Raw genomic sequence first — 26,723 nt, 5'->3', positions numbered from 1 at the left:
GGGGGAAGGATCAGAGGGGAGTGCAGTTGATCGGGACACTCGCCGCCACCAACGTGGCAAGGTTCCCCTAGTTCGGTCCCCTGCTCCCCAGCGGGAGCATCCCGACTCCAGTCCGGACACCTTCACCTCGGAGGAGGCGCGGAAGCTGGACAAGATGGCCGAGGATTCGGACCGGCGCCACACGGAGCTCATGAGCATGGTGGGGCGCATGCCTGAGGCCATCGAGTCGCTGGCGACCAGTGTGCGCGAGTTCGGGGCATCAACTGCCGTGAGTGGCCGCATGCTCACTGATGCCGTCAAGACCCTGGCGGGTGTGATGCGGGCGCACACCAGGACAACAGGGGCACTCACTGCTGCCACACGCGCTGTCTCAGGCAGGCATCGCCAAGGCAGCCGCCGCGCTGGAGCATCCCAGCGAGCCGCCCCTCGGCTGATTGTTGCGGATCCTGCAGTGCGGGCCCGGCCGAGTGCCAGCGTGCCACAGCACCAGCCAGCGCATCCCAGACGCCAGCTTGCCCACATTGCACCATCCGTCGCCGCCACTCCCCCACTGGGGCGTCAAGGGCAAGCGGCTGGAGCTGATGTTGGCCAGGCTCAGGTGCACCACTCAGCAGCCGGCCCCTCGATGCCCAAAGGCCGTGTAGGCCGCCCCCCAGCGGCATCTGGCGGAAGGACATCTGAGCCTCAGGCGCCTAGCCCCAGCCTCGCAGCAGCCACTGGGCAGAGCTTGCGAAGGAGCAGCAGGCCGGGCAGGGGAGGCAAAAGGCTGGACAAGGTCTCGCCCTCGTGGGCCACTCAGTAGAGGGTGTGGCCAGCGTTCGTTTTATATGGCGGTGGCCATCTTTCTTTTGCCCATGGTTGTTTGGTTCGTGGGCTTATTTTTTGTGTTAAGGCCGAGGTTGAGGCCAGGTTTGTACAAATGTGGAGTTACTCCTCCCCAGTTTGTGGGAGTGAGTCGTTTGTTGGGCTTTTTGTGGGGCCCGTTGATTGTTTTTGGGGATTCATGTGGGAAGGGGTTTTCATTTTTGTGTAATAAATAATTATCTTTATTCATGCAGTCTCCATGGTTGTTCTTCTTAGTGTTTGTTGGCTTCGCCGGCTGAGGGCTTGCGGAGCGGCTGCATTCATCTTCCCTCATGGCCCCAAGGCATTCCCTGACAGGGGGCTTAGAAGTAACGTGTAATAAGGTGGCGTCGCGCGGCCCTTGGCCCTGGTCGCTCCCTCCTGGGAATGTCCTCCTCCTCCTCCTCCTCCTCCTCCTCCTGCTCCTCCTCCTGAGGTGCTGCCCCAACGTCAGGTGGCAGTGCCTGAGTCCTGCGGATAGCCAGGTTGTGTAGCATGCAGCAAACTACCACAAATTGGGAGACCCGGTCCGGCGAATACTGCAGAGCTCCTCCGGAGCGATCAAGGCAGCGGAACCGCTGCTTGAGGACCCCAATAGTTTGCTCGATGATGTTGCGGGTGGTTTGATGGCTCTCGTTGTAGGCCTCTTCAGCAGCGGTCCTGGGCGCGCGGAGCGGGGTCATGAGCCAGGTACACAAAGGATAGCCTTTGTCCCCGAGTAGCCATCCTCTTGGGGGAGGCTGTGCCTCGAACATGTCATGCACAGCACTCTGCCGCAGGATAAACGCATCGTGGCTGCTGCCTGGGAAGCTGGCATTGACAGCCATGATGTGCTGCTTGTGGTCACACACCAGCTGCACATTCAGAGAATGGTAGCCCTTCCTGTTGCGATACTGCTCGCCATGCTCCAGAGGGGCCCGCAAAGCCACATGCGTACAGTCAATGGCGCCCTGCACCAAGGGGAAGTCCCCGAGTCTTGCAAATCCCAAGGCGCACTGATGCTGGCTCTGCAGGGCCATGGGGAAGGAGATGAATTGGCTTCTCCTTCTGAACAGTGCTTCGGTCACCTGGCGGATGCAGTGATGCGTGCCGTACTGGGAGATGTTTGCTATGTCCCCAGCAGCGGATTGGAAGGAGCCGGTGGCATAGAAGTTCAATGCCACTGTCACCTTCACTTCCACCGACAGAGACGTCCTGCACCTGAGCTTTGGCCGCAGATCTCGGCGAAGCAGGTGGCAGATCTCTGCAATCACCTCCTTTCGGAATCGGAGCCTTCTAACACATCGCGCGGCACTCATGTTTAGGTAGGAGCGCTGCTGGCGGTATAGCCTGACTGGGTAAGGCCTACGTGGCCGACGCCTGTAGCCCCCTCTGCCTCTAGCCAGGGCTGCCCCTCTCACAATGCGTCTGCGAGCCCTACGGACATGGCGCTGCAGCTCCGCGTTGGCACCCCATGCAACCCCCATCAAATCCTGGCAAACAGTCAAATTTCCAAAAGGCCACTTGCAGCGCTCTGGCCTGAGTCCAAAAATACTTGAGCTGTTGCTGTTTGAAACCAGTTAGCTATCCTCCTTGTTGTGTGTCCAGAAATGCGTTGCACAAGAGTGTTTGCTGAAAAATGGCTGGGCTTTATACTGGAGGGAACGTCCCCTTTAATTTGCGCCCCCCGGGGCCCGCGCTGGTTGTGTTGCGTTCCTTTTTTCAAACGCTCCGGCCGCCAGCCGCACAATGGGGTGGTCCGACTGAAGTTTGGAATCGGGGCGGCCAAAGGGCGTTGCACGAGGATGTGACGTCATTTTCTGCGCGCGCATCCGGGCGGGCGCTAAACTTTGCACCGGCGCTAACGGCCAACTTAATTTGGGGCGAGGCGCAAACTGCGCTGCGCCCGGGCGCTACACGCATAGCGCCCGAAATTCACTTCTCTTAAGGTGCTAACTGCTGGCGCAAGCAACTGAAAATCCATCCCTTCAACTGTTAAAGCTGAAACAGAAATCATACTATGACAAGTCATCCAAAACTCTAAAACCATTGACAAGGGATGATGTTGTCAGGATTGAGGATCCAGATGCATGGAACAGGAAAGCTACAGTTCTTGAGGAAGTAGGACCAAGGTCATACACTGTTAGAACTGAGGAAGGACAGATTCTCAGGAGGAACCGCCGTTCCCTCCTAAAAACACAAGAGACTATTCAAGAGCAGATTGATGACAATGCCGCAACTGCATCTTGTCATTCACCGCCAGAACAATCTCATGAAGACACATCAGACTTACCCGTGTTGAGAAGATCCACACGTGAAGTAAAAAAGCCTGATAGACTTAATCTTTGAGTACAATATAAAGCTTTGAAAATGTGTTGACTGTTTTGAAAATGTTTATGTTTATAGAGCACTAACAAAAGTGTTACTGATATTATCTTTATTGTTTTCTTGAAAGTTGATTGATATTGATTTTGTTAAACCTCAAAGAAAGGGGGATGTAATGATCAATAACATGTCATTCTATAGTGGACACTAGGTGGAGCCGTAGAGCTGTGTAGAGCTGTATATAGCTGTATGTATATAAGACTACACTACCCAGCTGTATGTATATTAAGACTACATTACCCATGAGGCACTTGGCTACCCACAAGGCAGCAGTCAAGATGGATGCCTCTACAGATACTGTACCAGTCCACATGTGCTCAATAAAGTGTCTAGCAAAAGCTAGCTGTGTTCATAATAAGAATGTCTATTTATTAATGAACATAAGACATGGCAGATGCAGTATAATGTGGATAAATGCGAGGTTATCCACTTTGGTGGCAAAAACAGGAAGGCAGATTATTATCTGAATGGCAATAGATTGGGAGAAGGGGAAGTGCAACGAGACCTGGGTGTCCTTGTGCACCAGTCACTGAAGGTAAGCATGCAGCTGCAGCAGGCGGTGAAGAAGGCAAATGGTATGTTGGCCTTCGTAGCGAGAGGATTCGCGTACAGGAACAAGGATGTCTTGCTGTAGTTGTACATGGCCTTGGTGAGACCACACCTTGAGTATTGTGTGCAGTTTTGGTCGCCTTATCTGAGGAAGGATGTTCTTGCCATGGAGGGAATGCAGCGAAGATTCACCAGACTGATATCTGGGATGGCAGGAATGATGTATGAGGAGAGATTGGGTCGATTGGGCTTATACTCGCTGGAGTTTAGAAGAATGAGAGGGGATCTCATTGAAACTTATAAAATTCTAACAGGACTAGACAGACTAGATGCAGGAAAGATGTTCCCGATGGCCGGGGAGTCCAGAACCAGGGGTCACAGTCTAAGGATAAGGGGTAAGCCATTTAGGACAGAGATGAGGAGGAAGTTCTTCACCCAGAGAGTGGTGAACCTGTGGAATTCTCCACCACAGAAGGCAGTGGAGGCCAATTCATTAAATATATTGGCCCAGAAATTCGGGTCGGGGGCTTCCCGTGGGCGCAAGCCCCCGATCTGCACTTACCTAGCACGCCGGCCATTGTGCTGTGGGCCCGCGTGGGATTCCGATCCTGGGCCTGCTCCAGCTGCCGGCGCGCAGTGATTGCGTATCCCAGGGGCGCAGTTAGTTCGAAGCGTCCCCTGGGATCACGTGGGCCATGGGGAGCCAATCAGAGCAGGGAATGCTCCATTCATAAGTCTGACAGGAAGTGCTGTCAAACTTAGAAATACTACGGGCCCTTTCTTATAAAACATCACTAAATCTTCAAATAATTTTTAAAAAATCACATTTTTTAAATAAACTATAAATTAAATGAAATAACTATTTTAAACAATAATTAAAATTTTTGAAAAAAATAATTTTATTTTCTAACGGGGCTAAAACTAAACTTACCTTGCTTTAAAGTATTTAAAAATAATAAACCTGTGGAAAAAATGTTTTAATTTTAATTAATTCCCCACGTACCTTGTAAAAAGCAGGCCTTACACCTGCTTTTTACATTTCTAAATTCTGCAGGCTTACCTTCCCGGGAAAACCTGTAAAAAAAAAAAAAATGAAGGTCGATGCACACGCGCAGCCTCTCCCGCGCACGCGTTCGACTTCTGAACCCCTGCTTTCAGGGGAACGGAAGTGCCGGTTTCTTGCGCATGCGCAGTGTATGCAGGAAACCGGCACTTCCATTGGGCCTACAGGTGAGTACCCCGTGTGTACTCACCCGTGGAGACCCGAATTTCTGGGCCATTTAAGAAGGAGTTGGATATATTTCTTAAGGCTAAACGGATCAAGGGACATGGGGAGAAAGCAGGGACAGGGTACTGAATTTGGATGATCAGCCATGATCTCATTGAATAGCGGAGCAGGCTCGAGGGGCTGAATAGCCTACTCCTGCTCCTATCTTCTATGTTTCTATGCACCGCAAACACCGGCCTGGAGCGGCACCGCACACAGCGCTAACGGGAGGCGCAAACTAACCAAATTATTCCCCCTATGACTCCATCATTGCCCAGTACTCTAACATTGCCCAGTACTCTAACATTGCCCAGTACTCTAACACTGCCCAGTACTATAACATTGCCCAGTACCCTAACGTTCCCAGTACCCTAACGTTCCCAGTACACTAACATTCCCGGTACCTTAACGTTCCCAGTAATGTTCCCTCTAAATTATCTTTGTCGTTCACGGTCTGTTCATTTCAATGCGTGGTCCCTTTAAGTTTTTGCGCATGCGCAGTATTTGAAATGGAAAGGCTTGTGAGCGGTCTGCGCGGGACCTTGCCGATTACTGCGCGGCCGTGCATGCGTACTGGTTCCCAGTCCCCTAACGTTCCCAGTCCCCTAACGTTCCCAGTAACTGCCGACTCTGGAATGTGGCTAATGTTTAGTGTCTAGCAGCTGGTCTGACAGATTATTTCAAAGGTTCATTGCCCTTTGAGTAATACCCGTTTTAGATTAAATTTTAATTTAATTTGATGTCCGCTTGCTGTACTGACCTGACATACTATGACGTAATCTGGGTTTATCCTTTCTATCCCATGTCATATTTTATCTACCTCGATGAATCTCTCCTTAACCATCTTCACTCCAGAATTTGCAAATAAACGTCCCTAATTTCTCCTCTCAGCTCATCCCTGTTTGTGCTTGGAATCATTCCAGTCGTTCTCACCTTGAATATAACCCAGACAGATTTGCAATCTAGTGTTCTGACTACCTATCCCATCATACGGCTTTTCTTTACTAAGAGTTAAATTCCATCATTGGCCTGACTATTTTAAGCTCAGTGAGTCTGCAGACCCAAAGTAAATCAGGGGGGTAGAATTTCAGCTTTGGGCTCAATGGGGAAACTGGTCTGAAATCGTGCTTTTTTTCCGAAGTGAAGTTGTGGTTCAAGTTTCCACCCAAACTCATTGGCCTAATCACAAACGTAAAATCTTCCATGAATCAGCGCAATAAACCGTAATCGTTTCTTAATTTTCTTTGCATTAAAATATATTCCTTGATGTATTTAAGTGAGGTAACTTGGTACAGTTTTATTAATGCAGCTGAAAATGGGTTTATCACAAAAAATAGACATTTTTAATAAGTGTCCAGTCCTCCACCTGTGAGTAACCTGATTTAAAATCACTGAAAATGACTTACAAAACTATACTGAACCATTCACTGGTTTCACCGGTGTACCCTAGTCAGTTTCTTAGTAAATTCATGGCCCAGAAATTCGGGTCGGAGACGTCCCGCGGGTGCAAGCCCCCGACCTGCACTTACCTTGCGCGCCGGCCGTTGAGCTGTGGGCCCCCGTGGAATTCCGATCCTGGGCCTCCTCTAGCTGCCGGCGCGCAGTGCTTGCGTATCCCAGGGGCGCAGTTAGTTCGATGCATCCCCTGGGATCACGTGGGCCACGGAGAGCCAATCGGAGCAGGGAATGCTTCATTCATAAGTTTGACAGGAAGGGCTGTCAAAACTTATAAATACTACGGGCCCCAAAACATCACTAAATCTTCAAATAAATTTAAAAAGAACATCACATTTTTTAAATAAACTATAAATTACATGAAATAACTATTTTAAACAATAATTTAAATTTTTGAAAAAAATAATTTTATTTTCTAACGGGGCTAAAAATAAACTTACCTTTCTTTAAAGTATTTAAAAATAATAAACTTGCGGTAAAAATGTTTTAATTTTAATTAACTCACCACTTACCTTGTAAAAAGCAGGCCTTGCGCCTGCGTTTTACACGTCTAACTCCTGGAGACTTACCCTCCCGGGAAAACCTGCAAAAAAAACGAAGTTCGATGCGCACGCGCAACCTCTCCCGCGCACGCGTTCGACCTCTGAACCCCTTCTTTCAGGGGAATGGAAGTGCCGGTTTCCCGCGCATGTGCAGTGCATGCAGGAAACCGGCACTTCCATTGGGCCTACGGGTGAGGACCCCGTGCGTACTCACCCGTGGAGACCCGAATTTCTGGGCCATTTAAAACGTGCCGAATAGTGTCTGTGCGTCTAAAAAAGCAGCTTCATTTTAAGAGCCTCAAATGGGTGCAACCGACGGAAACTCGTCACGGCGATTCGTTCGATCGGGGGGCGTGGCCAGTTTAGTGGGCGGGGCCGGCCTCCAGCCAAATGAGTTTTAAACCAGCGTGAAAGATCGTGGAAAATACATGTGAAATTCCCCGACCATTTGCATTGCTTCGGCTGATTTCACCTGTTTACACACTGACCAAACTAACGGGAACTCTGCCCCATAGAGGTTCACAGCACAGAAGGAGACCGAGAGCACCGAAAGAACAACTCCGAACTCTCCCACCACCCTGCTCTCTCCCCATTGCCCTTCATCTTCCTCTGCTTCTGATGTTTATCCGGTTTCCCTTATAAGTGTGCAATGGTCTCTGCCTCAACTGCTCCCTGTGACAAAGCATTGCTTGCTGTAGAGTCCTCCCCTTGTTTGTAATTTGTTCTCAGGATGTGGGTGAAGCTGGCCCACTGATGGGGTCTCCTCCCTCTGAGGACAACAGGCTTGCCAGCTTTCGCCCAGTCCAAAGCCAGACGTGGGCAGGACATCTTTTAAACAAAAAACGACGTGTGTAATTGCTGAAAGCGGGCTCCAGTGTGCGTGAACACTTCCTTTCCAAATCAAGTGCACAGCGGGGAAAAACTGGATCCTTCTTGACTGGGTTTTACTCCTCAAAATTACTGGATGCTCATCACCAAAACTGGACCAACAACAGAAAATGCTGGAGACACTCAGCAGGCCAGACAGCATCCGTGGAGAGAGAAACCTGAAATGTTGGGCTGGATTTTGTCAATGGGGGCGTGTTGGGGGCGGGACTGCTGGTTGTCGGCTTTCAGTCCCGCCCCCAACGACGTCTGACCAACCCACACTATTTTCCCTTGATTGGCCTTGTTAAGCCCACCCTGTGTACTTACCGGCCAATTAAGGGAAAGCCAGTGACAGAGGACGTCAGCGTATAATGTTTCAATTGTCGAAAATTTTTTGACAGATGAATTGCCAGTGTTTGACAGATTTGAGAAGCTGTCAAACACTGACAATCTCTGTTCTAAAGTGAGCCCTTGCACTGAAGGCTCACCAAAACCTCACTCCTTAGCAGAAAGCAGATGGTTGCTGCGTCTGAGAATGCAGCAGCCATTCTGTCATCTCTGCCGTTGAGATGAGGCACCTCCGGATCCCCAAGGGTTGAAGCCTGCAGGAAGAAGCAAAGGTAAGGAAACTTTTTCTAACACTTTACACTCACCTCTCATACCTCGCCACACTTGCACCCATCACTCACCACCACAGCAGACTTTTCGACCCCTCTCACCCCCGCAGACCCACTGCTCGCCTCGCTGACCCTGGCGAGGTTCGCAGCCGTCGGGAAGCCTGCAATTGCAGGGGTAAAATGGGGAAAAGCCTCAAAACTGCCTCTTAACTACCTGTTAACAGGCAGTTAATTGGCTCTAATCCCCTTCCTGCCTCGAGGAGACAGGTCCCTGCGCGACTCGAGAACCCGCCTCCCGGGAAGATAGCACGGAGGCGGGTTGGGGGCGGGGTCGATACCCGCTCCCAGATTCTGCCATTTTCCCGGCAGTCCCACCTCCCCAGGGCTGGGAAAATTCCCCCCGTTAACTCTGTTTCTCTCCCCATGGATGTTGCCTGGCCTGCTGAGTGTTTCCAGCATTTTCTGTTGTTATTTCAGATTTCCAGCATCCGCAGCACTGGACAGACAGGTTCAAAGCACACGGTGATCTGAGTGTGAGGGGGTCCACAGAACACTACGCGGACTATATTGTAAAATAAACAGCTCACTTTATATATATATATATATATATATAAACATAGATAAAATAATGTTAATACACAATATAAATGACAGCACTATGCAGGTACAGTGTAGGTAATTTGGCTGAGCTGGGAGTGCTGAATCTTCTCCTGTGTACGGCACACACAGGCTTAGACCACAGGCTGGGGAAGAACCATTCCGTGACGCACTGTTGTTGCTGGTGACTGATCCCCGGTTAAAGAAGGTATTCCTTTGAGCTCCAGTTTGTAAAAGGGTTCGGATCCAGTTCATGTTTTGATAGAACCTAGAATGAAGATGAAAGATATCTATCGCCCCGGTAACAGTCTGAAATCGGCCGGGAGTTGGGTGAGAAATGATCCAGAGTGAAACTGGCGTCTTGAGTCACACTGTAAAAGGCAGTGGGGTTTTGTGCTTACTGTCGTATCTGTGTCATGCTGTAGAACTGTTTAAGGTGCATAGATAGTCAGGCAGTGTATTGAGCCTCCTCATTCAGCTCTGCTTCCCCCCGACTTGCTGTGCTTGGCACTGGGCAGGTGTACGGAGTGGGTCACAGTAACAGTTCGTGTCACGCAGTCAGACTGCGAGCGGATCCTTGCTCGCTCCGCGCTAGACGCTCTTAATCCTGATCCGCACAAAGAGAGTCGCCGGTGAGAGAGAGGCTGCGTCTCTGGACAGCAAGTGGATGTGTCGATAGCCTGCAGATACAGAGAGAAACATTACAGGGGGATGTGTCGATAGCCTGTAGATACAGAGAGAAACATTACAGGGGGATGTGTCGATAGCCTGCAGATACAGACAGAAACATTACAGGGGGAGGGGGAGACAGGGTGCACTGTCCTACCGATGTGGGGAGTGCGGCAGTACCTCCCTGGGAGGGCTGACTGCCATGGGGAAGGGTGGGGGTGATGGGGATCAGGTCCAGAAATAGCCCACGCCAAAGATCAACGGCTCCATTTCCACTCCCGGGCGGGATTGCGGCAAAGCGAGGGACTGCTCGACTGGTAGTGGCCCAGCGGCCGCAGGCTCGGCCGGGCCCCTCATTAACATGTCGCTTCCCGATCAAACCGGTCAGAACTGGTGGGAAGCGAGTGCCCAGCCGGTAGCAACAGGTGGCAGGAGCTGACTGGCGGGGATCCCAGGGAATGGAATGGAATGGGCCCCGGCACCAGGTAAGTGGATGGGTGGGGCTGGGCCGGGGAATGGTGGGCTGGGGGCGGGGGGAATGGTGGTCCGGGGGCCGGTAGGCTGGGGAATGGTGGTCCGGGGGCGAGGGGCCTAACGCTCCTTCGTGGGCCCGGACAGACTCCTGCTCCTTCTGGCTCCACAAGGGAACTTCAAAGACATTTTTGTTAGACTGGCCCGACTGGCCCTCTTGTGACCCAGAGTCAGGCTCCTGGCAGGTCCGGGGGTGGGGGTGAAGCCCCCTGCTCAGGCCTCAGGTTAAAATGACAGATTAGGCCCCGATTACATCCTCAAAGCTGGATCTGCCTGTTTACAGAGGGCCGGCCGGCATGGGGTGGGTGTCTTTTCCCCCTGGGATCGAGGCAGGAGAGGAGTGGGTGGGTGGGTGGCGGGACCCAGGAGAGGGGAGTTAATATCAATATTAATATTGCCTGCAACGAGAAGTTAGTTCAGTGTCAATGTCACATCTACGTCTTCAATACCAATCTGGTGCTGCATCCTGCTGGACCTGTCCCTGTAAGCAGAACCTGCTGCACAGACCGCTAGACTAACTCTAGGGGATTGTCCGTCTGCCTGAGATTCTTTGCCCCTTCTCCGATCTGTCGCGCTCTAGTAACTGAGTGAGATAATTATTCCATTTACTGTGGGTTTGGGGTGATTGTATTCAGCCAGTGCACCCCTACACATCACTCTCCACCACTCCTATCTCCATTACATTGTCCCCACACTTTGTCGCTCTATACCCACTGCACTACTGAAACAAAGTGAATCAGTAACCCCTCCTGCTCCCAACGCACTCCCAGACTGGGTCGGAAATGAGAGCTAAAGGCAGCAGGTTCAACAGGTATCTTTAGTGGTGGACAGACGCATCTCCAGCTGTGACATTTCCTCTCTCGTCCAAAGGCACCAGGAATCCGACCTTCTCCTGTCCATTCACACACCAGTGCAAAACCTGAACACAGGGAATGCTCCTGTGGGTCTGGCTAGGTGTGAGATGTCTTTCTGTGAGGTATGTGGGGTAATGGAGAAGTGAGATACCTTTACAGTGAATCAAAGGCATTGGGACTGAGTGTTGGCCTGGACTCTGCAGTTAACCCCCTCCAAGTCTCCATCAAACCTCAGCAGTAGAGATGGACTGCAGTCTCCAGGGGTGACGGATCCCACAATCTCTTGATGCAGATAGAAGTGGGTTGCATTCATTGCACTGAACTCAAGGGGCAGTGTCAGACTGGGAGGGGCAGTGTCTCAGTGGGAGGGGCAGTGTCTCAGTGGGCGGGGCAGTGTCAGAGTGGGGGGGGCAGTGTCAGAGTGGGTGGGGCATTGTCAGACTGGGGGGCGGTATCAGAGTGGGAGGGGCAGTGTCAGAGTGGAGGGGCAGTGTCAGAGTGGGAGGGGCAGTGTCTCAGTGGGAGGGGCAGAGTCTCAGTGGGAGGGGCAGTGTCAGAGAGGGAGGGGCAGTGTCAGAGTGAGCGGGGCAGTGTCTCAGTGGGCGTGGCAGTGTCAGAGTGGGAGGGGCAGTGTCAGACTGGGCGGGGCAGTGTCTCAGAGGGAGGGGCAGTGTCAGAGTGGGAGGGGCAGTGTCAGAGTGGGAGGGGCAGTGTCTCAGTGGGGGGGCAGTGTCAGAGTGGGAGGGGCAATGTCAGAATGGGAAGGGCAGTGTCTCAGAGGGAGGGGCAGTGTCAGAGTGGGAGGGGCAGTGTCAGAGTGGGAGGGGCAATGTCAGAGTGGGATGGGCAGTGTCTCAGTGGGAGGGGCAGTGTCAGAGTGGGCGGGGCAGTGGCAGCGTGGGAGGGGCAGTGTCTCAGTGGGAGGGGCAATGTCAGAGTGGCAGGGGCAGTCTCTCAGTGGGAGGGGCAATGTCAGAGTGGGCGGGGCAATGTCAGAGTGGGGGGTCAGTGTCAGAGTGGGAGGGGCAATGTCAGAGTGGGAGGGGCAGTGTCAGAGTGAGGGGCAGTATCAGAGTGGGAGGGGCAGTGTCAGAGTGGGAGGGGCAGTGTCAGAGTGGGAGTGGCAATGTCAGAGTGGGAGGGGCAGTGTCAGAGTGGGCAGGGCAATGTCAGAGTGGGGGGTCAGTGTCAGAGTGAGGGGCAGTATCAGAGAGGGAGGGGCAATGTCAGAGTGGGGGGCAGTGTCAGAATGGGAGGGGCAATGTCAGAGTGGGAGGGGCAGTGTCTCAGTGGGAGGGGCAGTATCAGAGTGGGCGGGGCAGAGTCAGAGTGGGAGGGCAGTGTCAGAGTCGGAGGGGCAGTGTCTCAGTGGGTGGGGCAGTGTCTCAGTGGGAGGGGCAGTGTCAGAGTCGGAGGGGCAGTGTCTCAGTGGGAGGGGCAGTGTCAGAGTGGGAGGGGCAGTGTCTCAGTGGGAGGGGCAGTGTCAGAGAGGGAGGGGCAGTGTCAGAGTGGGAGGAGCAGTGTCAGAGTGGGAGGGGCAGTGTCAGAGTGGGTGGGGCAGTGTCAGAGTGGGAGGGATAGAGTCAGAGTGGGAGGGGCAGTGTCTCAGTGGGAGTGGCAATGTCAGAGTGGGAGGGGCAGTCTCTCAGTGGGAGGGGCAGTGTCAGAGTGGGAGGGGCAATGTCAGAGTGGGGGGTCAGTGTCAGAGTGAGGGGCAGTATCAGACAGGGAGGGGCAATGTCAGAGTGGGCGGGGCAGTGTCTCAGTGGGAGGGGCAGTGTCTCAGTGGGCGGGGCAGTGTCAGAGTGTGAGGGGCAGTGTCAGAGTGGCGGGGCAGTGTCTCAGTGGGAGGGGCAGTGTCAGAGTGGGAGGGGCAATGTCAGAGTGGGAGGGGCAGTGTCTCAGTGGGAGGGGCAGTGTCAGAGTGCGAGGGGCAGTGTCAGAGTGGGAGGGGCAGTGTCAGAGTGGGAGGGGCAATGTCAGAGTGGGAGGGGCAGTGTCAGAGTGGGGGGCAGTGTCAGAATGGGAGGGGCAATGTCAGAGTGGGAGGGGCAGTGTCAGAGTGAGGGGCAATATCAGAGAGGGCGGGGCAGTGTCAGAGTGGGTGGGGCAGTGTCAGAGTGGGAGGGCAGTGTCAGAGTGGGTGGGGCAGTGTCAGAGTGGGAGGGGCAGTGTCAGAGTGGGAGGGATAGTGTCAGCGTGGGCGGGGCAGTGTCAGTGGGTGGGGCAATGTCAGAGTGGGAGGGGCAGAGTCAGAGTGGGAGGGGCAGAGTCAGAGTGGGAGGGGCAGTGTCAGAGTGGGAGGGGCAGTGTCAGAGTGGGCCGGGAAGTATAAGAGTGGGCGGGGCAGTGTCAGGGTGGGAGGGGCAATGTCAGAGTGGGAGGGGCAATGTCTCAGTGGGAGGGGCAATGTCAGAGTGGGCGGGGCAGATTCAGAGTGGGCGGGGCACTGTCAGAGTGGGAGGGATAGTATCAGAGTGGGAGGAGCAATGTCAGTGGGCGTGGCAGTGTCAGAGTGGGAGGGGCAGTGTCAGGGTGGGAGCGGCAGTGTCAGAGTGGGAGGGGCAATGTCAGAGTGGGGGGGGAATGTCTCAGTGGGAGGGGCGATGTGAGAGTGGGCGGGGCAGTGTCAGAGTGGGAGGGGCAATGTAAGAGTGGGGGGGCAATGTCTCAGTGGGCGGGGCATTGTCAGAGTGGGCGGGGCAGTGTCAGTGGGAGGGATAGTGTCAGAGTGGGAGGGGCACCGTGAGAGTGGGTGGGGTAATGTCAGAGTGGGAGGGGCAGTGTCAGAGTGGGAGGGGCAGTGTCAGAGAGGGTGGGGCAGTGTCAGAGAGGGAGGGGCAGTGTCAGAGAGGGAGGGGCAGTGTCAGAGTGGGAGGGGCAGTGTCTCATTGGGAGGAGCAATGTCAGAGTGTGGGCACAACGTCAGAGTGGGAGGGGCAATGTCAGAATGGGAGGGGCAGTGTCAGAGTGGGAGGGGCAATGTCTCAGTGGGAAAGGCAGTGTCAGAGTGGGAGGGGCAGTGTCAGAGTGGGAGAGGCAGTGTCAGAGTGGGAGGGGCAATGTCAGAGTGGGCCGGGAAGTATCAGAGTGGGCGGGGCAGTGTCAGGGTGGGAGCGGCAATGTCAGAGTGGGAGGGGCAATGTCTCAGTGGGAGGGGCAATGTCAGAGTGGGCGGGGCAGTGTCACAGTGGGAGGGATAGTGTCAGAGTGGGAGGGGCAATGTCAGTGGGCGTGGCAGTGTCAGACTGGGAGGGGCAGTGTCAGGGTGGGAGCGGCAGTGTCAGAGTGGGAGGGGCAATGTCAGAGTGGGAGGGGCAATGTCTCAGTGGGGGGGCGGTGCGAGAGTGGGCGGGGCAGTGTAAGAGTGGGAGGGGCAATGTAAGAGTCGGGGGGCAATGTCTCAGTGGGAGGGGCAGTTTCAGAGTGGGCGGGGCAGTGTTAGTGGGAGGGATAGTGTCAGAGTGGGAGGGGCACTGTGAGAGTGGGTGGGGTAATGTCTCAGTGGGCGGGGCAATGTCAGAGAGGGAGGGTCAGTGTCAGAGTGGGAGGGGCAGTGTCAGAGTGGGAGGGGCAATGTCAGAATGGGAGGGGCAGTGTCTCAGTGGGAGAGGCAGTGTCAGAGTGGGAGGGGCAATGTCAGACTGGGAGGGGCCGTGTCAGAATGGGAGGAGCAATGTCAGTGTGGGAGGGGCAGTGTCTCAGTGGGAGGGGCAATGTCTCAGTGGGAGGGGCAATGTCAGAGTGGGTGGGGCAGATTCAGAGTGGGCGGGGCAGTGTCAGAGTGGGAGGGATAGTATCAGAGTGGGAGGAGCAATGTCAGTGGGCATGGCAGTGTCAGAGTGGGAGGGGCAGTGTCAGGGTGGGAGCGGCAGTGTCAGAGTGGGAGGGGCAATGTCAGAGTGGGAGGGGCAATGTCTCAGTGGGAGGGGCGATGTGAGAGTGGGCGGGGCAGTGTCAGAGTGGGAGGGGCAATGTAAGAGTGGGGGGGCAATGTCTCAGTGGGCGGGGCATTGTCAGAGTGGGCGGGGCAGTGTCAGTGGGAGGTATAGTGTCAGAGTGGGAGGGGCACCGTGAGAGAGGGTGGGGTAATGTCAGATTGGGAGGGGCAGTGTCAATGAGGGAGGGGCAGGGTCAGAGAGGGAGGGTCAGTGTCAGAGAGGGAGGGGCAGTGTCAGAGTGGGAGGGGCAGTGTCAGAGAGGGCGGGGCAGTGTCAGAGAGGGAGGGGCAGTTTCAGAGTGGGAGGGGCAGTGTCTCAGTGGGAGGAGCAATGTCAGAGTGTGGGCACAACGTCAGAGTGGGAGGGGCAATGTCAGAATGGGAGGGGCAGTGTCAGAGTGGGAGGGGCAATGTCTCAGTGGGAAAGGCAGTGTCAGAGTGGGAGGGGCAGTGTCAGAGTGGGAGGGGCAATGTCAGAATGGGAGGGGCAGTGTCTCAGTGGGAGAGGCAGTGTCAGAGTGGGAGGGGCAATGTCAGAGTGGGAGGGATAGTGTCAGAGTGGGTGGGGCAGTGACAGTGGGAGGGGCAGTGTCAGAGTGGGAGGGTCAGTGTCAGAGTGGGCCGGGAAGTATCAGAGTGGGCGGGGCAGTGTCAGGGTGGGAGGGGCAATGTCAGAGTGGGAGGGGCAATGTCTCAGTGGGAGGGGCAATGTCAGAGTGGGCGGGGCCGATTCAGAGTGGGCGGGGCAGTGTCAGAGTGGGAGGGGCAATGTCAGTGGGCGTGGCAGTGTCAGAGTGGGAGGGGCAGTGTTAGGTTGGGAGCGGCAGTGTCAGAGTGGGGGGGGCAATGTCTCAGTGGGAGGGGCTGTGTCAGAGTGGGAGGGGCAGTGTCAGAGAGGTCGTCGCAGTTTCAGAGAGGGAGGGGCAATGTCAGAGAGGGAGGGGCAATGTCAGAGAGGGAGGGGCAATGTCAGAGTGGGCGGGGCAGTGTCTCAGTGGGAAGGGCAATGTCAGAGTGGGGGGCAACATCAGAGTGGGAGGGGCATGGGAGGGGCAATGTCAGAGTGGGAGGGGCAGTGTCAGAGTGGGAGGGGCAATGTAAGAGTGGGAGGGGCAATGTCTCAGTGGGAGGGGCATTGTCAGAGTGGGTGGGGCAGTGTCAGAGTAGGAGGGGCAGTGTCAGAGTAGGAGAGGCAGTGCAGAGTGGGGGGGCAGTGTCACAGTGTGCGGGGCAGTGTCAGAGAGGGAGGGGCAATGTCAGAGATGGCGGGGCAGTGTCTCAGTGGGAGGGGCATTGTCAGAGTGGGTGGGGCAGTGTCAGAGTAGGAGGGGCAGTGTCAGAGTGGGCGGGGCAGTGTCAGAGTGGGCGGGGCAGTGTCAGAGTGGGAGGTGCAGTGTCAGAGTGGGAGGGGCAGTGTCAGAGTGAGAGGGGCAATGTCAGAGTGGGAGGGGCAGTGTCAGACAGGGAGAGGCAATGTCAGAGTGGGGGGGCAATGTCAGAGTGGGAGGGGCAATGTCAGAGTGGGAGTGGCAATGCCTCAGTGGGAGGGGCAGTGTCAGAGTGGGCGGGGCAGTGTCAGAGTGGGAGGGGCAGTGTCTCAGTGGGAGGGGCAGTGTCCGAGTGAGCGGGGCAGTGTCTCAGTGGGCGGAGCAGTGTCAGAGTGGGAGGGGCAGTGTCAGAGTGGGTGGGGCAGTGTCTCAGTGGGAGGGGCAGCGTCAGAGTGGGAGGGGCAGTGTCTCAGTGGGAGGGGCAGTGTCTCAGTGGGAGTGGCAATGTCAGAGTGGGAGGGGCAGTCTCTCAGTGGGAGGGGCAGTGTCAGAGTGGGAGGGGCAATTTCAGAGTGGGCGGGGCAATGTCAGAGTGGGGGGCCAGTGTCAGAGTGGGGGGCAGTGTCAGAATGGGAGGGGCAATGTCAGAGTGGGGGGGCAGTGTCAGAGTGAGGGGCAGTATCAGAGTGGGAGGGGCAATGTCAGAGTGGGAGGGGCAATGTCTCAGTGGGAGGGGCGATGTGAGAGTGGGCGGGGCAGTGTCAGAGTGGGAGGGGCAATGTAAGAGTGGGGGGGCAATGTCTCAGTGGGCGGGGCATTGTCAGAGTGGGCGGGGCAGTGTCAGTGGGAGGTATAGTGTCAGAGTGGGAGGGGCACCGTGAGAGAGGGTGGGGTAATGTCAGATTGGGAGGGGCAGTGTCAATGAGGGAGGGGCAGGGTCAGAGAGGGAGGGTCAGTGTCAGAGAGGGAGGGGCAGTGTCAGAGTGGGAGGGGCAGTGTCAGAGAGGGCGGGGCAGTGTCAGAGAGGGAGGGGCAGTTTCAGAGTGGGAGGGGCAGTGTCTCAGTGGGAGGAGCAATGTCAGAGTGTGGGCACAACGTCAGAGTGGGAGGGGCAATGTCAGAATGGGAGGGGCAGTGTCAGAGTGGGAGGGGCAATGTCTCAGTGGGAAAGGCAGTGTCAGAGTGGGAGGGGCAGTGTCAGAGTGGGAGGGGCAATGTCAGAATGGGAGGGGCAGTGTCTCAGTGGGAGAGGCAGTGTCAGAGTGGGAGGGGCAATGTCAGAGTGGGAGGGATAGTGTCAGAGTGGGTGGGGCAGTGACAGTGGGAGGGGCAGTGTCAGAGTGGGAGGGTCAGTGTCAGAGTGGGCCGGGAAGTATCAGAGTGGGCGGGGCAGTGTCAGGGTGGGAGGGGCAATGTCAGAGTGGGAGGGGCAATGTCTCAGTGGGAGGGGCAATGTCAGAGTGGGCGGGGCCGATTCAGAGTGGGCGGGGCAGTGTCAGAGTGGGAGGGGCAATGTCAGTGGGCGTGGCAGTGTCAGAGTGGGAGGGGCAGTGTTAGGTTGGGAGCGGCAGTGTCAGAGTGGGGGGGGCAATGTCTCAGTGGGAGGGGCTGTGTCAGAGTGGGAGGGGCAGTGTCAGAGAGGTCGTCGCAGTTTCAGAGAGGGAGGGGCAATGTCAGAGAGGGAGGGGCAATGTCAGAGAGGGAGGGGCAATGTCAGAGTGGGCGGGGCAGTGTCTCAGTGGGAAGGGCAATGTCAGAGTGGGGGGCAACATCAGAGTGGGAGGGGCATGGGAGGGGCAATGTCAGAGTGGGAGGGGCAGTGTCAGAGTGGGAGGGGCAATGTAAGAGTGGGAGGGGCAATGTCTCAGTGGGAGGGGCATTGTCAGAGTGGGTGGGGCAGTGTCAGAGTAGGAGGGGCAGTGTCAGAGTAGGAGAGGCAGTGCAGAGTGGGGGGGCAGTGTCACAGTGTGCGGGGCAGTGTCAGAGAGGGAGGGGCAATGTCAGAGATGGCGGGGCAGTGTCTCAGTGGGAGGGGCATTGTCAGAGTGGGTGGGGCAGTGTCAGAGTAGGAGGGGCAGTGTCAGAGTGGGCGGGGCAGTGTCAGAGTGGGCGGGGCAGTGTCAGAGTGGGAGGTGCAGTGTCAGAGTGGGAGGGGCAGTGTCAGAGTGAGAGGGGCAATGTCAGAGTGGGAGGGGCAGTGTCAGACAGGGAGAGGCAATGTCAGAGTGGGGGGGCAATGTCAGAGTGGGAGGGGCAATGTCAGAGTGGGAGTGGCAATGCCTCAGTGGGAGGGGCAGTGTCAGAGTGGGCGGGGCAGTGTCAGAGTGGGAGGGGCAGTGTCTCAGTGGGAGGGGCAGTGTCCGAGTGAGCGGGGCAGTGTCTCAGTGGGCGGAGCAGTGTCAGAGTGGGAGGGGCAGTGTCAGAGTGGGTGGGGCAGTGTCTCAGTGGGAGGGGCAGCGTCAGAGTGGGAGGGGCAGTGTCTCAGTGGGAGGGGCAGTGTCTCAGTGGGAGTGGCAATGTCAGAGTGGGAGGGGCAGTCTCTCAGTGGGAGGGGCAGTGTCAGAGTGGGAGGGGCAATTTCAGAGTGGGCGGGGCAATGTCAGAGTGGGGGCCAGTGTCAGAGTGGGGGGCAGTGTCAGAATGGGAGGGGCAATGTCAGAGTGGGGGGGCAGTGTCAGAGTGAGGGGCAGTATCAGAGAGGGAGGGGCAATGTCAGAGTGGGCGGGGCAGAGTCAGAGTGGGAGGGCAGTGTCAGAGTGGGCGGGGCAGTGTCAGAGTGGGCGGGGCAGTGTCAGAGTGGGAGGGGCAATGTCAGAGTGGGAGTGGCAGTGTCTCAGTGGGAGGGGCAGTGTCAGAGTCGGAGGGGCAATGTCTCAGTGGGAGGGGCAGTGTCTCAGTGGGAGGGGCAGTGTCTCAGTGGGAGGGGCAGTGTCAGTGAGGGAGGGGCAGTGGCAGAGTGAGCGGGGCAGTGTCTCAGTGGGCGGGGCAGTGTCAGAGTGGGAAGGGCAGTGTCAGATTGGGAGGGGCAATGTCAGAGTGGGAGGGGCAGTGTCTCAGTGGGAGGGGCAGTGTCTCAGTGGGAGGGGCAGTGTCAGAGAGGGAGGGGCAGTGTCTCAGTGGGGGGGCAGTGTCAGAATGGGAAGGGCAGTGTCAGATTGGGAGGGGCAATGTCAGAGTGGGAGGGGCAGTGTCTCAGTGGGAGGGGCAGTGTCTCAGTGGGAGGGGCAGTGTCAGAGAGGGAGGGGCAGTGTCAGAGAGGGAGGGGCAGTGTCAGAGAGGGAGGGGCAGTGTCAGAGTGGGCGGGGCACTGTCAGAGTGGGAGGGGCAGTGTCAGAGTGGGAGGGGCAGTGTCAGAGTGGGTGGGGCAGTGTCTCAGTGGGAGGGGCAGTGTCAGAGTGGGAGGGGCAATGTCAGAATGGGAATGGCAGTGTCTCAGTGGGAGGGGCAGTGTCAGAGTGGGAGGGGCAATGTCAGAGTGGGAGGGGCAGTGTCTCAGTGGGAGGGGCAGTGTCAGAGTGGGCGGGGCAGTGTCAGAGTGGGAGGGATAGTGTCAGAGTGGGAGGGGCAGTGTCTCAGTGGGAGTGGCAATGTCAGAGTGGGAGGGGCAGTCTCTCAGTGGGAGGGGCAGTGTCAGAGTGGGAGGGGCAATGTCAGAGTGGGCGGGGCAATGTCAGAGTGGGGGGTCAGTGTCAGAGTGGGGGGCAGTGTCAGAATGGGAGGGGCAATGTCAGAGTGGGGGGGCAGTGTCAGAGTGAGGGGCAGTATCAGAGAGGGAGGGGCAATGTCAGAGTGGGCGGGGCAGAGTCAGAGTGGGAGGGCAGTGTCAGAGTGGGCGGGGCAGTGTCAGAGTGGGTGGGGCAGTGTCTCAGTGGGAGGGGCAGTGTCAGAGTCGGAGGGGCAATGTCTCAGTGGGAGGGGCAGTGTCTCAGTGGGAGGGGCAGTGTCAGTGAGGGAGGGGCAGTGGCAGAGTGAGCGGGGCAGTGTCTCAGTGGGTGGGGCAGTGTCAGAGTGGGAGGGGCAGTGTCAGAGTGGCGGGGCAGTGTCTCAGTGGGAGGGGCAGTGTCACAGTGGGAGGGGCAATGTAAGAATGGGAAGGGCAGTGTCTCAGTGGGAGGGGCAGTGTCAGAGTGGGAGGGGCAATGTCAGAGTGGGAGGGGCAGTGTCTCAGTGGGAGGGGCAGTGTCAGAGTGGGCGGGGCAGTGTCAGAGTGGGAGGGGCAGTGTCTCAGTGGGAGGGGCAATGTCAGAGAGGGAGGGGCAGTCTCTCAGTGGGAGGGGCAGTGTCAGAGTGGGAGGGGCAATGTCAGAGTGGGTGGGGCAATGTCAGAGTGGGGGGTCAGTGTCAGAGTGGGGGGCAGTGTCAGAATGGGAGGGGCAATGTCAGAGTGGGAGGGGCAGTGTCAGAGTGAGGGGCAGTTTCAGAGAGGGAGGGGCAATGTCAGAGTGGGCGGGGCAGAATCAGAGAGGGAGGGCAGTGTCAGAGTGGGCGGGGCAGTGTCAGAGAGGGCGGGGAAGTGTCAGCGTGGGTGGGGCAGTGTCAGAGAGGGTGGGGCAGTGTCAGAGACGGTGGGGCAGTGTCAGAGAGGGTGGGGCAGTGTCAGAGTGGGAGGGATAGTGTCAGTGTGGGCGGGGCAGTGTCAGTGGGTGGGGCAATGTCAGAGTGGGAGGGGCAATATCAGAGTGGGAGGGGCAGAGTCAGAGTGGGAGGGCAGTGTCAGAGTGGGAGGGGCAGTGATAGTGGGAGGGGCAGTGTCAGAGTGGGAGGGGCAGTGTCAGAGTGGGCCGGGAAGTATCAGGGTGGGCGGGGCAGTGTCAGGGTGGGAGGGGCAATGTCAGAGTGGGAGGGGCAATGTCTCAGTGGGAGGGGCAATGTCAGAGTGGGCGGGGCAGTGTCAGAGTGGGAGGGATAGTATCAGAGTGGGAGGGCAATGTCAGTGGGCGTGGCAGTGTCAGAGTGGGAGGGGCAGTGTCAGGGTGGGAGTGGCAGTGTCAGAGTGGGAGGGGCAATGTCAGAGTGGGAGGGGCAATGTTCATTGGGAGGGGCGATGTGAGAGTGGGCGGGGCAGTGTCAGAGTGGGAGGGGCAATGTAAGAGTGGGGGGGGCAATGTCTCAGTGGGAGGGGCATTCTCAGAGTGGGTGGGGCAGTTTCAGAGTGGGTGGGGCAGTGTCAGTGGGAGGGATAGTGTCAGAGTGGGAGGGGCACCGTGAGAGAGGGTGGGGTAATGTCAGAGTGGGAGGGGCAGTGTCAATGAGGGAGGGGCAGGGTCAGAGAGGGAGGGTCAGTGTCAGAGAGGGAGGGGCAGTGTCAGAGTGGGAGGGGCAGTGTCAGAGAGGGCGGGGCAGTGTCAGAGAGGGAGGGGCAGTGTCAGAGTGGGAGGGGCAGTGTCTCAGTGGGAGGGGCAATGTCAGAGTGTGGGCGCAACGTCAGAGTGGGAGGGGCAATGTCAGAATGGGAGGGGCAGTGTCAGAGTGGGAGGGGCAATGTCTCAGTGGGAAAGGCAGTGTCAGAGTGGGAGGGGCAGTGTCAGAGTGGGAGGGGCAATGTCAGAATGGGAGGGGCAGTGTCTCAGTGGGAGAGGCAGTGTCAGAGTGGGAGGGGCAGGGTCAGAGTGGGAGGGGCAATGTCAGACTGGGAGGGGCAGTGTCAGAATGGGAGGGGCAATGTCAGTTTGGGAGGGGCAGTGTCTCAGTGGGAGGGGCAATGTCAGAGTGGGGGGGCAACATCAGAGTGGGAGGGGCAGTGTCTCAGTGGGAGGGGCAGTGTCAGAGTGGGACGGGCAGTGTCAGAGTGGGAGGGGCAGTGTCAGAGTGGGAGGGGCAGTGTCAGCGTGGGCGGGGCAAAGTTAGAGTTGGGGGCAGTGTCAGAGTGGGAGGGGCAGTGTCAGAGTGGGCGGGGCAGTGTCTCAGTAGGCGGGGCAGTGTCAGAGTGGGAGGGGCAGTGTCAGAGTGGGCGGGGCAGTGTCTCAGTAGGCGGGGCAGTGTCAGAGTGGAGGGGCAGTGTCAGAGTGGGAGGGGCAGTCTCAGTGGGAGGGGCAGTTTCAGAGAGGGAGGGGCTGTGTCAGAGTGGGAGGTGCAGTGTCAGAGAGGTCGGCGCAGTTTCAGAGAGGGAGGGGCAATGTCAGAGAGGGAGGGGCAATGTCAGAGTGGGCGGGGCAGTGTCAGAGTGTGTGGGGCAGTCTCAGTGGGAGGGGCAGTTTCAGAGAGGGAGGGGCTGTGTCAGAGTGGGAGGTGCAGTGTCAGAGAGGTCGGCGCAGTTTCAGAGAGGGAGGGGCAATGTCAGAGAGGGAGGGGCAATGTCAGAGTGGGCGGGGCAGTGTCTCAGTGGGCGGGGCAGTGTCTCAGTGGGAAGGGCAACGTCAGAGTGGGGTGCAACATCAGAGTGGGAGGGGCATGGGAGGGGCAATGTCAGAGTGGGAGGGGCAGTGTCAGAGTGGGAGGGGCAATGTAAGAGTGGGAGGGGCAATGTCTCAGTGGGAGGGGCATTGTCAGAGTGGGTGGGGCAGTGTCAGAGTGGGAGGGGCTGTGCCAGAGTGGGTGGGGCAGTGTCAGTGTAGGAGGGGCAGTGTCAGAGTGGAAGGCGCGCTGTCAGAGTTGGAGGGGCAATGTCAGAGAGGGAGGGGCAATGTCAGAGAGGGAGGGGCAGTGTCAGTATGGGAGGGGCAATGTCAGAGTGGGAGGGGCAGTGTCTCAGTGGGAGGGGCAATGTCAGAGTGGGAGGGGCAGTTTCAGAGTGGGAGGGGCAGTGTCAGCATGGGTGGGGCAATGTCAGAGTGGGCGGGGCAGTGTCAGAGTGGGGGGGCTGTGTCAGAGTGGGAGGGGCAATGTCAGAGTGGGCGGGGCAATGTCAGAGTGGGCATGGCAGTGTCAGAGTGGGCGGGGCAGTGTCAGAGTGGGCAAGGCAGTGTCAGAGTGGGCGGGGCAGTGTCAGAGTGGGCGGGGCAGTGTCAGAGAGGGAGGGGCAGTCTCAGTGGGAGGGGCAGTGTAAGAGAGGGAGGGGCAGTGTCAGAGTGGGCGGGGCAGTGTCAGAGAGGGAGGGGCAGTCTCAGTGGGAGGGGCAGTGTAAGAGAGGGAGGGGCAGTGTCAGAGTGGCAGGGGCAATGTCAGTGTGGGCGGGGCAGTGTCAGAGAGGGAGGGGCAGTCTCAGTGGGAGGGGCAGTGTAAGAGAGGGAGGGGCAGTGTCAGATTGGCGGGGCAGTGTCAGAGAGGGAGGGGCAGTGTCAGAGTGGGAGGGGCATTGTCAGAGGGGCGGGGCAGTGTCACAGTGGGCGGGGCAATGTCAGAGTGGGGGGGCAATGTCAGAGTGGGAGGGGCAGTATCAGAGTGTGCGGGGCAGTGTCAGAGAGGGAGGGGCAATGTCAGAGATGGCGGGGCAGTGTCTCAGTGGGAGGGGCAATGTCAGAGTGGGCGGGGCAGTGTCAGAGTGGGAGGGGCAATGTCAGAGTGGGCATGGCAGTGTCAGAGTGGGTGGGGCAGTGTCAGAGTGGGCGGGGCAGTGTCAGAGAGGGAGGGGCAGTCTCAGTGGGAGGGGCAGTGTAAGAGAGGGAGGGGCAGTGTCAGAGTGGCAGGGGCAATGTCAGTGTGGGCGGGGCAGTGTCAGAGAGGGAGGGGCCGTGTCAGAGTGGGAGGGGCAGTGTCAGAGTGGGCGGGGCAGTGTCACAGTGGGCAGGGCAATGTCAGAGTGGGAGGGGCAGTGTCAGAGAGGAAGGGGCACGGTCTGAGAGGGAGGGGCAGTGTCAGAGAGGGAGGGGCAGTGTCAGAGTGGGAGGGATCGTATCAGAGTGGGAGGGGCAATGTCAGTGGGCGTGGCAGTGTCAGAGTGGGAGGGGCAGTGTCAGGGTGGGAGCGGCAGTGTCAGAGTGGGAGGGGCAATGTCAGAGTGGGAGGGGCAATGTCTCAGTGGGAGGGGCGATGTGAGAGTGGGCGGGGCAGTGTCAGTGTGGGAGGGGCAGTGTAAGAGTGGGGGGGCAATGTCTCAGTGGGAGGGGCATTGTCAGAGTGGGTGGGGCAGTTTCAGAGTGGGCGGGGCAGTGTCAGTGGGAGGGATAGTGTCAGAGTGGGAGGGGCACCGTGAGAGTGGGTGGGGTAATGTCAGAGTGGGAGGGGCAGTGTCAATGAGGGAGGGGCAGGGTCAGAGAGGGAGGGTCAGTGTCAGAGAGGGAGGGGCAGTGTCAGAGTGGGAGGGGCAGTGTCAGAGAGGGAGGGGCAGTGTCAGAGTGGGAGGGGCAGTGTCTCAGTGGGAGGGGCAATGTCAGAGTGTGGGCGCAACGTCAGAGTGGGAGGGGCAATGTCAGAATGGGAGGGGCAGTGTCAGAGTGGGAAAGGCAGTGTCAGAGTGGGAGGGGCAGTGTCAGAGTGGGAGGGGCAATGTCAGCGTGGCTGGGGCAGTGTCAGAGTGGGCGGGGCAAAGTTAGAGTTGGCGGCAGTGTCAGAGTGGGAGGGGCAGTGTCAGAGTGGGCGGGGCAGTGTCTCAGTAGGCGGGGCAGTGTCAGAGTGGGAGGGGCAGTGTCAGAGTGGGAGGGGCAGTGTCACAGAGGTCGGCGCAGTTTCAGAGAGGGAGGGGCAATGTCAGAGAGGGAGGGGCAATGTCAGAGTGGGAGGGGCAGTGTCAGAGAGGGCGGGGCAGTGTCAGAGAGGGAGGGGCAGTGTCAGAGAGGGAGGGGCAGTGTCTCAGTGGGAGGGGCAATGTCTCAGTGGGAAAGGCAGTGTCAGAGTGGGAGGGGCAGTGTCAGAGTGGGAGGGGCAATGTCAGAATTGGAGGGGCAGTGTCTCAGTGGGAGAGGCAGTGTCAGAGTGGGAGGGGCAGTGTCAGAGTGGGAGGGGCAGTGTCAGAGTGGGCCGGGAAGTATCAGAGTGGGTGGGGCAGTGACAGTGTGGGAGGGGCAGTGTCAGAGTGGGAGGGGCAATGTCAGAGTGGGCGGGGCAGATTCAGAGTGGGCGGGGCAGTGCCAGAGTGGGAGGGATAGTATCAGAGTGGGAGGGGCAATGTCAGTGGGCGTGGCAGTGTCAGAGTGGGAGGGGCAGTGTCAGGGTGGGAGCGGCAGTGTCAGAGTGGGAGGGGCAATGTCAGAGTGGGAGGGGCAATGTCTCAGTGGGAGGGGCGATGTGAGAGTGGGCGGGGCAGTGTCAGAGTGGAAGGGGCAATGTAAGAGTGGGGGGGGCAATGTCTCAGTGGGAGGGGCATTGTCAGAGTGGGCGGGGCAGTTTCAGAGTGGGTGGGGCAGTGTTAGTGGGAGGGATAGTGTCAGAGTGGGAGGGGCACCGAGAGAGTGGGTGGGTTAATGTCAGAGTGGGAGGGGCAGTGTCAATGAGGGAGGGGCAAGTGTCAGAGAGGGAGGGTCAGTGTCAGAGAGGGAGGGGCAGTGTCAGAGTGGGAGGGGCAGTGTCAGAGAGGGCGGGGCAGTGTCAGAGAGGGAGGGACAGTGTCAGAGTGGGAGGGGCAGTGTCTCAGTGGGAGGGGCAGTTTCAGAGAGGGAGGGGCTGTGTCAGAGTGGGAGGGGCTGTGTCAGAGTGGGAGGGGCAGTGTCAAAGAGGTCGGCGCAGTTTCAGAGAGGGAGGGGCAATGTCAGAGAGGGATGGGCAATGTCAGAGAGGGAGGGGCAACGTCAGAGTGGGCGGGGCAGTGTCTCAGTGGGAAGGGCAACGTCAGAGTGGGGGGCAACATCAGAGTGGGAGAGCCATGGGAGGGGCAATGTCAGAGTGGGAGGGGCAGTGTCAGAGTGGGTGGGGCAGTGTCAGAGTAGGAGGGGCAGTGTCAGAGTAGGAGGGGCAGTGTCAGAGTGGGAGGCGCACTGTCAGAGTGTGCGGGGCAGGGTCAGAGAGGGAGGGGCAATGTCAGAGACGGCGGGGCAGTGTCTCAGTGGGAGGGGCAATGTCAGAGTGGCAGGGGCAGTGTCAGAGTGGGCGGGGCAGTGTCAGAGTGGGCGGGGCAGTGTCAGAGTGGGAGGGGCAGTGTCAGAGTGGGAGGGGCAGTGTCAGAGTGGGAGGGGCAATGTCAGAGTGGGAGGGGCAGTGTCAGAGAGGGAGGGGCAATGTCAGAGTGGGGGGGGCAATGTCAGAGTGGGAGCGGCAATGCCTCAGTGGGAGGGGCAATGTCTCAGTGGGAGGGGCAGTGTCAGAGTGGGAGGGGCAGCGTCAGAGTAGGCAGGGCAGTGTCAGTGGGCGGGGCAGTGTCAGAGTGGGAGGGGCAATGTCAAAGTGGGCGGGGCAGTGTCAGAGTGGGCGGGGCAGTGTCTCGGTAGGCGGGGCAGTGTCAGAGTGGGAGGGGCAGTGTCAGAGTTGGAGGAGCAATGTCAGAGTGGGTGGGGCAATGTCAGAGTGGGCGGGGCAGTGTCAGAGTGGGAGGGGCAGTGTCAGAGTGGGA

The 26,723-nt window shown here is 57.9% G+C and overlaps 1 protein-coding gene across 3 annotated transcripts in view; it reads right to left on the bottom strand.

Annotated features, from left to right (window-relative positions):
• Nucleotides 1-9,067: 9,067 nt before the first annotated feature.
• The window catches only part of LOC147101507 (1-phosphatidylinositol 4,5-bisphosphate phosphodiesterase delta-3-like), a 275,280-nt gene continuing 257,624 nt past the window's right edge, over nt 9,068-26,723 (bottom strand). For all 3 annotated transcript variants that reach the window (XM_085966655.1, XM_085966656.1, XM_085966657.1), the window contains one exon: nt 9,068-9,781. In XM_085966655.1, coding sequence (XP_085822781.1) covers nt 9,693-9,781 — 89 coding nt within the window. In that variant the 3' untranslated portion in view covers nt 9,068-9,692. The remainder of the gene's footprint in view (nt 9,782-26,723) is intronic.

This window comes from Somniosus microcephalus, chromosome 24 (genome assembly GCF_052327205.1).
Source record: "Somniosus microcephalus isolate GS21.2 chromosome 24, FLI_Smic_1.0, whole genome shotgun sequence".
NCBI classification, from domain to species: Eukaryota; Metazoa; Chordata; class Chondrichthyes; order Squaliformes; family Somniosidae; genus Somniosus; species Somniosus microcephalus.
The sequence above is the reverse complement of the archived record's forward strand: the minus strand, read 5'-3'. Positions and strand labels throughout refer to the sequence as shown.